Below are 12121 nucleotides of genomic sequence, written 5' to 3'. Positions count from 1 at the left end.
TCTGCCCATTAACCTTCCACGAACACAGCTCTGGTTTGTCTCTGGAGGTGTCCAGCTCTCCACCCCCAAGTGTGAGGTCCCTGTAGTCCCTCACCTGCCACATGCTTGATTCGGTGAGCAACCTCCTCGTCCGTGGGGGTGGTGACGGGACTCAGCACCTCCTCCAAGTGTGGCACCCGCAGGTGGGCATGGGCCCGTTTCCGCCGGCGGACGGTTGATTGCTTGCTCACTTTCTCTTTGGGGGATTGTCGGTGGACCTCAGCCAGGTATGTGCTCTCGGTTTTGGTCAGTTCACTTTCTGCAGAGGCAGCGAGGAAAGAAAGCATTTAATAGAGATGGCAGCAGCCTTGCAAAGATACAAACCCCTGGCACGGCTGCTGGATGGAGTTCAGCTGGCCCAGGCACCCTGGTGGGGTCTGAGGTGGCTGTGCCCAGGGACACATTACAGATCCCTTACACCTTAAGCCAAACCCTGGCCCCGGACTGCCTTCAATCATCTCAGAGAAGAGCTGATGGCCAGCAAGTACTACCAATTGCAGTGGCAATGACTTTGGCCGGCCCTATTTAAAAGCCCCTCTGAAGCCTAGTCCCCAGAAGGCTGGCAGCAGCTACCACGCCGTTATGCTGCCTGCTTGTGGGGAGACACACACAAACCATAAGAGCATGCCCCTGTCATGGCTGCAGCTCCAGTCCTTGCCACTCTTACCCAAATGACGGAAGTAATCTTCTAGGCCGCTCCAGAAATTTTTCTCAATGAAGGATTTCACCAGCCCCCACGGCTGTTTTCTGTAACGTAGTTCTGTGGAAACCCTGTGTGGAAAGGGGAAAGTCACTCTCAATTTTCCTTCCAGGAGGTTACATCAATTCACAATCCTTTGTCAATGTTTATATAAAAAATAATTATGCTCACACTTATTTCTGGAAGGGTTTTAGCCCTTTGTGTTTCTAGGTGAGCAGCACTGCATGAAAAGTCCTTCCAAAGGCAGTGGCAGTAAGGCCTAAAGAGGACTCACAAAACCTTCAGCCACGGGGCAGGCAGACATTTAGATTACTTATCAGAGTGAAACACAAACACCTCAGTTTCCCCTGGTACCACATTCCTCTGCTTGTCCCCCAAAGTGCTTCTCAGAGGCAGAGCCTTAGTGCATTTAGTTTGTTTTGTATGGCAGCTGTCCCTGCTTCAAAGAAGGGGGCAAGAGAAAATTCTTCTCTCTGACCCAAATGTAACTCCTGCAACAGAGAAGTGGGGCTTAGTTCTCCCCAGCCCCTTTTACCCCTCCAGAAAGATGCATTCCCACCCCCAGGTGACTCCAGATCATCAATAAAGCTGTTTATCCCACCAGCAGCATACCTGAGTCGGCTTTTGTTTCTGGCAACACGAGTCAACGTGTAGCGGTTAATGGTGTAGAAATAATCGTGGTAGGGGACGTCGTGAGTTAGCACCTCTGCATCTATGACGTAGCACTCGCTTTCTTGGCTGGCTTTGTACATTGTCTGTAGAAAAAAGCATGCAAGACAACTGTTAGGCTGGTTGGAACAAGGCTTTGATAGTTAGGCACCTTCACTAGCACTTCACAAAAACAGCTCTACCACAAACAGGAGACTGTGCCCATGCCCAAGCCCCATCTCTGCAATTTCTCCTTAAAAAACTGGCTTTCTGGGCAAGCCTACTCAAGGAGTTAGTTCCCAGTTTTTTGTCTCAGATAACGCAGTTACACTGTCACACGAGGACCGATTCTGCGGGACCTCTTCTCACTGAACTAAAGTGTGGCTTGCCAGAGAGCAACCCAATCTAAAATGAGAGCTGAGCCCGCTTTGAGCAGAGGTGCTTTCTGGACTGAATTACTCTGATTCTAAATACCATAAGACTACGTCAGTCATTTCTTTAAAAAAATGAAGACATGAAGAACATGAAGAGCAGCAAGCTCAAGACAAGAAAGCAAACCACAGACCTGTTCCTACAAAGCATACCCCTGCTGCCCTTTCACATACCTGCGTCTCAGTGACAGTGGCAGTTTTTGGGGCCAAGGGGTTGGTGAGGGTAATGGTATAGAGGATCACTCTGGTCTGATTGCCATTTTCCTCCTTCTTCCAAGGATGAAAGATAATATCTGAGTGGAGAAAACAATATTCTATCAAAGTAACTTAAAGCAACCTCAGGTCAGTTCCCTAGTAAAAGCAAAACCAAGCTGAGGAGAGTATTTCCTTCCCTCTAGAGAGCTTGGCTGCACAAGTGCTAGAGTTCAACTGAGTGTGAAGGAAAGGTCTCCTGTACTAAACATGGTCACTGCAGGGATGAGGTGCATCCTCTGCCAAGATGTGATGGGAGTATCTCTGCCTGAGGCTGTTTTTTTGGTGGCAGCAGAGCAGCTGTAGAGAGCCTCATTGTAGTATGGCTTCAGACTGAGGTGTGCCTGAGGAATTAGAAATGTGGGGAGAATTTTCCCCTCTCTCAGTATATGGAAAGGGATGGAGGCTGAGGCCATCACTCCTTTTGCAAACCTGCAGTTACAGGGAAAGGAGGACTGCAGGATGCCCAGGAACTCTTTGCATCATGAACTACACAGCCTTTGCCAGTGTCTGGAGTAGAGCTAGAAGAGCTTTTCCCACAGAATGTTAAGCCTTGAACACAAGATCAGGCCTTAGCTGATGTTAAGAAAAAGATAGAGAATCTGATTCTTCCACAAACTTACATGGGGCTCTTAAAAAATACACCCCGATAGCCAAACAAGGGTGGTTCTACCTGCTGTTGATTACTGTCAGTACAGGTAGGTGTGGTCCCAAGACCTCACAACATTACCCAACCCCTCTATCGTCATCCAAAGTCACACCTCCAAGGCTTGTATGTGCTCAAGAACTAGGAGCTGAGCCCTGCTCTGTGCCCTGCAGGGAACACAGCCTCCGTCAGGGACTGGGCTTTGCCACGGCAGCTTACCAGAGAACCGACGCTGTTCCATGAAGTCTCTCTGGAACTGAGAGTCCGTGAAAAGCAAGTCGTACAGTTTGTCCACGCTGAAGTTGAACACTTCGTTCACGTACTGACGGCCATTCAAATCCTCGTAAAAGGCCTGGACTTCACCTGTGGGGAAACAGGCCCACAAGCCCCAGGCATGATTCTCTGTGCCAACCTCCCAGACTGTTCTTTTACAGTCCAGGACAGTATTTTACAGTATTTTACTTTGTGAAGAGGATCCCAAAGGAAGTGCTTCTATCCCTTTCCCACCACTGATCCCAGCACAATAGCTGGAACATCAGGTAGGGTAATTAATACATGACATTACTTTAGGGACAGCCTTCCAAATATCCCACAAATTCACTTTCTGCAGCCCAGGCCAAGAATTCTTTGCATCTTCTGAACTCTTAAGATCCAGAAAAAGAATTCAGTATTTGCTGCCCCATACCCTCACTGAAAGAGACGGGGCAAAACATGACACCAATGGAAGGGGTTCCTCCCTGCACACCTTCATCATGGGTCTCAGACGAGTCGCTGAGCTCCGTGGGAATGTCTTCATTGTCATTGAAGTCCAGGGAAGGGGAGTTCACGGGAGCAATGATCTCTATCTTCTCTCCCATGATATTTGCAATGCCGAGGTCTTTTTCCACAGGACTCTCTGCTACTGCCTCCTCCTCTTCTGGTAGCACCCCATCAAACTGCAGCAAGGACAGAACATAATGAGGGCAAGACCAGCACCTAGAAACTGGTGGTTATTTCTGAAAACTATTTCCATCCGTGGGCCAGTTTTCATACCTTTGAACATCTGGCATCAACATGACTGGAAATTAAATAATGGAGAGGTGGAAGCTTACCATACAGTATTTGGAAAACATATGGACACATTAGACCACTTCCTCTCAAAAATGTATATATACAGAATTCTAGCTTGGGACATATGCAAGGCTTTTTGTTTGTTCAGACAAGCACACAAACAATAAAGGTTTTGTCCCAGACAAAAACACTGTACAAAACCAAACACTAGGTTGGTTTTCCAAACAGCTTTTTAAAATTTCCAAACAGCTTTTTAAAATTCCAAACAGATTTTTCCAAACAGATAGGAAAATCTGAGTTCAAGTTATATTTCAATGAGGTCTGCTCTGCCACAGTACCATGAAAGTGCACACTGCTTCCTAGGGAATGACTGGAGCCAGAGGAGGAATTATAACCCCTTTATCTTCAGTGCTCCATTTCTTTTAATCTAAAACTGCACATGGGAAAATACCCTTGCTGCTGAGAATCCTAATACACTGACTTTTAGGTCAGGCATGTTTTACTTACTTTTCCTTTGACAAATGCCATGCCCTCAAACATTACTAACACGAGGACCATGGTCAGCTGCCGTGGAAGAGGAGCTGTAGGGCAGTCACCTTGTACATTCAAGCCCTGCCAGCGAAATCCCTGTGAAAAGGATTCCAGATGCCACTGCAGTGGAGGAAGGACACTTACCGAGGCTGGTGCTTCACTGCTTCCTGTAGATGTCAACGTGCTGGCAGTGACAGATTTCTTTGGCAGCTGAGGGCTAGCTTCTGGCTTGGCCTCCATGCTGCTCTTTGAGGAGCTGTCATTGACTTCATTCTCTTCCACAGGGATTTCTTCACAGTAGCTGAGACGCCACAGAGAACACACGTTTTTATGTTTACCCCTCTCAGTACAGCTACAGCTGGACACACAGAGCAAGTAAGAATATTTCTATGCGGTTTCCAGTCTGACCGGAATCAGAAACGGCTCAGTGCAAGGGAGATCAAGCCCAAACTTTTCAAGTGTTTATACATAGACTGGCAAGCATCAGCACTTGTTGACCACGTAACATGCTGACTGGCCCAGTGAATAGGGCACTTGGGCATTTACAGAATCACTCATCTACTTCAGCAAGTAGAGAGGCAACCATTTCGGTTCTTACTGATTTCCATGAGGAAATGGTACACTTTCAGCTTTTTAGCCCTTAATCCCTAAGGCCAAATATTTGCCCAGAACCCAAAATCTCTCACCGGGAACAAATTGCAGTTTGAGGTATGCCAATATATAAGGACTCTTGCTCTCCTGAGGCCATCTTTTCTTCATCACAAGCAGATTTCACTCCTCCTCACTCACCCCATTGTGTTGAAGTCGTCATCAGGAGGCACGTAATCTTCATCATCGCTGGTCAGACCTAGCTCGTTCCCATAACACTGGTGGACAAAGTGCCAGAGCTCCTTTGGACAGAGAGGCTAAAAGAGTGAACAGAGCACAGGGTACATGGGTACATTTTCACCTGAGAAGACTAAAAGGTAACGAATATGCCACACTTCACACTTACACTGGATCTCACCCTGAAAGTGTTAATTCAGTATTGCCTAAACCATTTTCATGTTTGACTTCTGCAGTAGGCAATGGAAGTGAACAGCACTGAGGATTGTGATGACTTTTTTCCTCCGCCCTGCAGCAGTTTTTCCTCAGTGTGAGTCAAACCCCAAAACGCTGGCATTGTGATTGCCATCAGCCCATTATTTCTTTCTCAATCTGGAATTATGACTGTCAGGGATATTACATTTCTTGCCCTGAAAGCAGAAGCGAGAGGTTCTGACACATCTTGTTGATGGGAGGCGAGAACTTTTTGATTGACTCACTTCTTCTGAATTCCAGCAATGCCACAAGGTGGACTGAGTGTTACTGAGAGGCTGGTCAGCCCCACGGGCTGCAGGCATACGCTTATGTCTTAATACAGTTACGCCAAGTTGGCACGGATTGCCCTGATCAAGTAGTAAGAGGCCCTTTTGCCAAGCAAGCCTTCACTGCCAGCTCAGGTCCTGCCCTAAAATCTGACTTTGTTATTTTTCCAGGTCACAAGCTCAGGTTACTGAAGACACTGCCAGGAAGCCAACAGGAGGCTACACTGAGAGTAGCACAAGAAATGAGATCTCCCACCACTACAGCGCTGCGCATGTAAAAATGTAAGCAATAAATCTGTGTTTTCCTCCACGTGTGTTTTCTGCTGTCTCAATTTAATGTCTCTACTACCACACCAAACCCCAACACATTTTGAGTTTTATTCCCTTCCACCCTTGTTTAAATGGTGGAAGATTACTACCTAAAGATTACACTTGCTGGGAAAATTATCTAAAACAGCAACAAAGACGAATATTTCCTGCTGCAGTTTAAAATCAAGAAGGGTTACTACTAGGAAAAGACTGTATTGTATCTCCAGTTAAAAAGAATAAATGAATTATCAAGACCTTTCACAAAAGCCCAGCTTTTCACAATGCAGGTCTGTTGACTCCCACATGACTGCATTCTGGAGCCCTCAAGAAATGGGTCGGTGAACTCGTGATTTAAGTGTGTGCTGCATGGATGAAAGGAGGTGGATTTTTACCCACGAGAAACTTATGATCAATGACGAAGATTTCTTGGTAAGGAGGGAAAATAAACCTAGTGAACTTTGTTTTTTTTTTGCTGGCGTAAACTTCTTCCCATGGTTACTGTACGTGTTAAGGCAGGAAATTTTTCATCTAGCTCCTAAAACTAGCAGTCAAAAGGATGGAAAACACTTAGATGAGAAACTTTAATTCAGAAACATATCCAGCTGTTTTACCTTCTTCCCCCATACACTCTCTTTACTTCGCATCTCAGCAGAAAAAACACACTAGGTTCCTTCTGCCTCCCTCCTGCCAGGCGTGGTTCCTTCATTTGGCAAACGAGCTCTCTCAGTGTTTTCTGCTTTTATCACTCCAAATCTTAGTTCCTGTTTGCCATGACCTTGAAACCAAGGGCACTGAATTTTGTGATAAACTTCAAAGGGCCAGTTAAATTACAGCATCTGACAGCAACATGAGCTGCCCAATGCAATTTGATCCTTTTGCCTACTAAATACTACCCCAATTTCAGGACGGGGTGTTCTGGCACTTGACTACTTCAGTATCCCCGTATGGTATGAACTCAAGCCCTGAACATCTGCTGACAGCCCTGTACGATCAGTTCGTGAGTCTTATTCCTGGAGTGAGGCCAGAAATACTCACTGGACATTGGAACAGATACCCAGAACCAAATATAGGATATACGGGGTCTTTGACACAGCAAGTGCATATCTCTGCTTTATTTTAAAATCCAACCTACTGAGCCTTTACCCAATGCACCCTACACCCACTATCACTCTTGTTTGGTTTTGGGATGTGCTGAACACATGCTTCTCTCCTGCCCTATCTTGAACTCTACACTGCTGAAGAACAGACTTCCTAAGAACTTTGCCAGTGCAGTGAGCTATTTCTGTTGCATTTTGAACTTCTTTCCTCTGGGCTGTTTCACTTGCATTACAGACCTGAAAAATCTCCTTCCTAATTGCTTCCACACCTCAGCAGAGGCAAAGAGACATCTAGTGTGCATGCAAGATGTGTCTGCGGGTAGACAGAACTCCATGCAAAAAGAGAGATTTGCACCTGCAGCTATGTATCTGTTCCACCTAAACACATAGTTACTACCCCTACATTTTTTTTTATGCATTTACATTAGTCACAGGTATTGTGCTTCTGCATAAATCCACCACCTCCCTTCCATCCCCCCCTAACACTGAGATGCTGGTCTCTGTACCTTGTCAAGGAGAGCGTTCTGCCAGAGTCTGAACATCATCATGTACGTCCTGTCTCGAGCCCCAAAGGAAGTAAAAAAGTGCTGAATGGGAAGAGATGGAGAGAAAAATCAGTTCAGAAAAGGCCCATCAAAGGGATGAAGAGGCACAGCTGCTTGGATCATTTTCCAGAAACAGCACACAGAGAGACTGAGCAAGGCACACAGCACTGCTGCTCAGCTCCTGGGCACAGACTGAAGTCCATGGAGACTTCATGGCGAGGCTGAGCACCTCTCAACCCACGAAGCTGGTCTGAGCACAGAAACAGCTCAGTTAGCTGTGTGCTACTACATAACCCAGATCTTCTACTTCCTCCATGCCCACACACAAGCTACATGAGTTCCCGACTCAGCTCAAGCCCAAGGTCTGCAGAAGCTCTGCACCCAACCCTTTTCCATTAGTGCTTTCTCCCAGGCCCCACATACCACAAGCAGTCAGTTTGGAAAACTCCCATGGAGGTGGTGTTAACACTCCCTTTCCCCTGACACCCACAAAGTGCAGGCTTCAAGGATGTACCTTTTCAGTGTCAGTGCAAACTTGGATGGCATTAGGAATGAGCCGTGCTGTTTTTTCCTTGGTCATCGAGCAGATATCCTTCAAGCGAACTGTCAGCTACAGTCAGAGCCATGCAGAGAGGGGAAGGCAGAAAAAGAAAGCAGGTAATGAGAGACACTGGTGAGAAAGACGATGGAAAGAGTGCTTTTAAAGTTGTCAGCAAATATACTGACGTAGAACACATGCTCCGTGTACCAGTCGGAGAGCCTTACCAATGTCTCCCAGCGGAAGATGTTGCTGTAAAAGCAGATCCAGTTTTCAGAGAGGTAGAGGCGGCCCTGCAGGAGAATGTCTCTTTGTAGTGCACATGAGTAATCTGTGGGTGAACAACACATCGTAATTAAGGAGCATCACGGTGAGAAGACAAGGCAGCCTAAATGTGAGGATAAGCAGCAGCACCAAGAGAAGAAATTACCTGACACAATCCTGCAGAAAGGACTGTGAGCCAGAAGGAACTGGGCTATAGCTGCTGTCCTGCCCACTAGGTTATGGTTTCTCCCAGGGGCATGCCACAGACAATCTCTCTCAGAGGCAAAACCATCTTGCCTTGTTAGCTGGTCATTCAGTAGCATTCTATCTCCAGATTTTAACCTGGGTTTTCCTTCTCACCTTCTAGTTGCATCGCTCATTTCTCTCCCAATTTAAGTCTACTCAACAATTTCTAGTCCTCTGCTAGTCTGTGCATATTGCAGCAGTGTAAGACATGGTATGAGATCACCAGTTACATTAGAAGAACAGATGCGATGCAGTGGGCAATTGCTAATTAGCTGCAAGGCCAAAGCCTAGATGAATACAGGAAGACTCATGAGTAGGGAGCATCAGGGGTGTACAAAGGAGCTTGAAAAAGGAAAGCTCAGGGCCATGCGTGTTGAGACAGGCAACCCTGTCCAACTGAGGGAAGAGCTCAAACACTAATGGGTTTGGGGAGCACTGCGGAGGAAAACATACACCTCGAGTCAGGAGGAGACAAGGCTGTAGCTGATACTGGTCAGCTGTGCTCTCCCTGAAGTAAAACAAACTAAACCCATTAGAAACAGTGAGGAGGGGGATGGTCTGTGCACAGGAAAGAGACAGTGGGCTTGTTCCTTGGTGACAATCTCTTAGGAGAGGAAAAAGCTGCATGTATGTGTGCTGCATTTCCTCCCAAAACCATGGGAAGAGCATGGCACAAGAGGACAGTCCTTACCTACAATGAGACGCTCCGTGTCGGGAAGATGCTTGAAGAGTTTCCTGAAATCTTCATTCCGTTGTTTGTAGGTTGGACTCAACACCTGCAAATAACAGAGCGCCTGTTAAAGAGAGGGGCAGGCATGAGTAGAGAGAAACGGAGTGGGAAAGCAGGAACACCTAGGTAAGGAGAAGGGGGATCAGATGCACTTACAAAGCACGAGGCCAGGAGCTCCCATCACAGCAGGCACAGGTGCGAGGATCTGGGATTTAGTGCATTAAGTGAGAGGAAGAGGAGAACCTGACTTGGAAGAGTATGCACAGAGCAGAAGGCCTATGCCTTTGTCTGCAGTGCAGAACTGCGTGGAAGCTGAGGGTGCAGAGAAAATCCCTTTTGCTGCGGTCACAGGTATGATGCACGCCCTGTCTGCAATTCCTCAGCTAGCTGCCACTCCTCAGCTCTCCAGGAACAGCATCGCAACCCCAGGCCATAAGTGCTTCAGTGTAGCTGCAGCCCTGCCAGGGCAGCTCAAACAATCACTGTCAGCTCAGGAATCACATAGTCATGCCCTCTCCTCTCCCCATCGAGTGCTCCACCTGGCAGTCAGGGAACCCACAGCTACCTGCTGGTGTAGGGGCAACACCTCTGTGGGGCGCAGAAGAGGCTCACACAGGGACTTGACCGTGTTTTGTGTTTATTCTGCAGACACCTGGCCTCACGGAAGGCATCAAACAAAACCGTGCTGTTGGCTGGAGGGAGATCAGGAGCTGGCTTCTCTCTGCTGTTTACTAAACTTTAACATGACTCTGTCCCAGGACCGACAGTTCTAGCCAAAGGCCACCTCCTGCATGCCACACACGTGCTGACAGCCGCTCAGAATAGCCAAAACTTCAGAACTGACTGAAAGAGAGGCAGGTACAATTTCAGGAGGCCCGTGTCTCTCCTCTGATCTCTCCTGCTCTTTCTCCCACAAACGTAGGGAAGGCAGAGCAACCTGGGGGACAAGCTCTTCCCTCTGTATCTCACTTTCCTCTCAACAGCCCCTTCCTACCTCTAGCAGCTGCACAACACAACTCTCCCAATGCAGAACAGTGGGCACACACCGGAGCCTCCCAGCAAGGGGCCCCCAAATGAACGTGACTACAGAAGGTAGTTTCTGGTTGAGAAACTGGGGGGGAGTGCTGAAGGGATAGGAGGAAGGTGAAGGTTATTAGCCTTACAGAACTGCCAAATGCTGTCAGAGAAAGGAAAGAAGCACCGACACCCCCATCCTACTCCCCCAGAAGAAGCATTCCCTCTTCCACACATTGTTTCAATGAACTAATTAACTAGAAACAATAATTTTAACATCTTAGTATGTCAGATATTTGTTTCAGTCCTGTGGGCCCACAGGAAGGTGTCTTGATTACGAATAAAATCTACAAAGCAGCAAGTGACAGAAGTATCATTCCATTTACCAAACTTCTAGCCTGAATATCTGGAAAAAGCCTTGGCCAGAGACGGGCTCCAGTAAGAGCCTAAGCCCAATATTTTCTGGGACAAGTGGAGAGGATGGGAAAAGAGGGAGGAATAGAGATTATAATCAGCTCTGAGCTCTGGGTTTAACGCGTTACAGACCAGAATTAACAGTTCTGTCTTCATGGGGAGCCCTGCTCCGCTCCCTTCCCCACAGCCTGGAATGTTCTGACCCGTCCAAAGCTTGCACTACAACAGACGCTTCTGCTTAGCACCAGAACTTCTGTTACAGTGAAAAACAGCTCAGTTTAGCAACACTCACAGCTAGAATTTCATCTGATCCACTGCTGACATACTCCTGGGGCAAGTCGACAAGCCCGTCCAGGTCCGAGAGCAGACTTGAGAGCTCCTGATGCAGCACAAGATCCCAGAGAGCCTCGCACTCCGGCAAGGGATCCATAGCGTCCCCTCCGTGCTCCCACAGCTCCCTGTGTTCCCAGGCAGACTGCTTTTCCTCTTCCTGCTGTCACTGCTTCTTGTTTAGATTCAAAGTCGAAAGAGATACAGCAGCTTGGCAGGAGTTCGTGTGCCTTCCCCTGCTTCCCTGCTCACGTTCAGGTCGTCTGCCCTAGCGGCCTCTGCAGCTCTGAGAGGGGACTCGCCCTGGGGAGGACTTTTTCCAAGTGGCTCATGAGGATAAGCGTGCTGGCGGGCAGCGTTTGTGCTCTGCTCCAGTCTCACCCAATTCTTGCTGCGGGTATCCTCTGAAAAAGGGCTGCAAAAGCACCAACAGCCCGAGCGGTCCCAGGCAGGTTGTGCAAGGCGTCTGTGACTCCTGAGCCAGCTCTGGTGGCCAGGACTGCGAGCGAGCACCCAGCACAGGTCTGATGGCCAGCACCCCACAGTAACAGGACACCAAACAGCTCAGAGCCTTCAGCTGCTGGTGTTTTCTCCCTGCTTCGAAAGCAGAAAAGCGGCGATTCTTATTCTTGTGCCTGCCTCAGGCTCTCTCCTCTCGTCCCTCTGCTCGGAAAGGCAGCTTTGGTCTTTGGGGAGGTTTCTCGTGGAAGGAGCAGGCGAGGGGATACCAAAGTGCCTCGCACATGCTTCCAGTTACTGTAGAGGGGAGCTCTGCCGGCCAATGCCCTGCAGTAACCCAGGCTCAGCCTCCAGCAGATGTTTCCTGTCGTGGAGAGCTGCTGGACACTGCAGTGGGGGCGGCGCGAGGGGAGCTGGGCTAAGGAGGGACCAGCCAAAAGAACAGAGCTGTGATGAATCAGCCCTGCGAGACCCACGGAGTTAAGAAATGTTAGGGCTCAGCTGCTCCTGCGCCCCCCCAAAAAAGCATGCG

At 48.2% G+C, this 12121-nt stretch overlaps 1 protein-coding gene across 14 annotated transcripts in view; it reads right to left on the bottom strand.

The window, feature by feature from the left end:
* The window catches only part of GRAMD1B (GRAM domain containing 1B), a 96027-nt gene that overhangs the window by 12761 nt on the left and 71145 nt on the right, over window positions 1-12121 (bottom strand). For 13 of the 14 annotated variants that reach the window (XM_032201889.1, XM_032201894.1, XM_032201897.1 and 10 more), the window contains 12 exons: window positions 9334-9418; window positions 8360-8463; window positions 8109-8204; window positions 7556-7636; window positions 5087-5202; window positions 4442-4598; window positions 3462-3651; window positions 2936-3079; window positions 1993-2111; window positions 1352-1494; window positions 707-810; window positions 95-298 (listed from right to left, as the gene is read on the bottom strand). In XM_032201889.1, the coding sequence (XP_032057780.1) occupies window positions 95-298; window positions 707-810; window positions 1352-1494; window positions 1993-2111; window positions 2936-3079; window positions 3462-3651; window positions 4442-4598; window positions 5087-5202; window positions 7556-7636; window positions 8109-8204; window positions 8360-8463; window positions 9334-9418 (1543 nt within the window). Of the gene's footprint in view, window positions 1-94; window positions 299-706; window positions 811-1351; window positions 1495-1992; window positions 2112-2935; window positions 3080-3461; window positions 3652-4441; window positions 4656-5086; window positions 5203-7555; window positions 7637-8108; window positions 8205-8359; window positions 8464-9333; window positions 9419-12121 lie in introns of all 14 variants that reach the window. The other variant, XM_032201888.1, reaches the window with a different exon arrangement.

Source organism: Aythya fuligula, chromosome 22 (genome assembly GCF_009819795.1).
Source record: "Aythya fuligula isolate bAytFul2 chromosome 22, bAytFul2.pri, whole genome shotgun sequence".
Classification (NCBI taxonomy): domain Eukaryota; kingdom Metazoa; phylum Chordata; class Aves; order Anseriformes; family Anatidae; genus Aythya; species Aythya fuligula.
The sequence above is the reverse complement of the archived record's forward strand: the minus strand, read 5'-3'. Positions and strand labels throughout refer to the sequence as shown.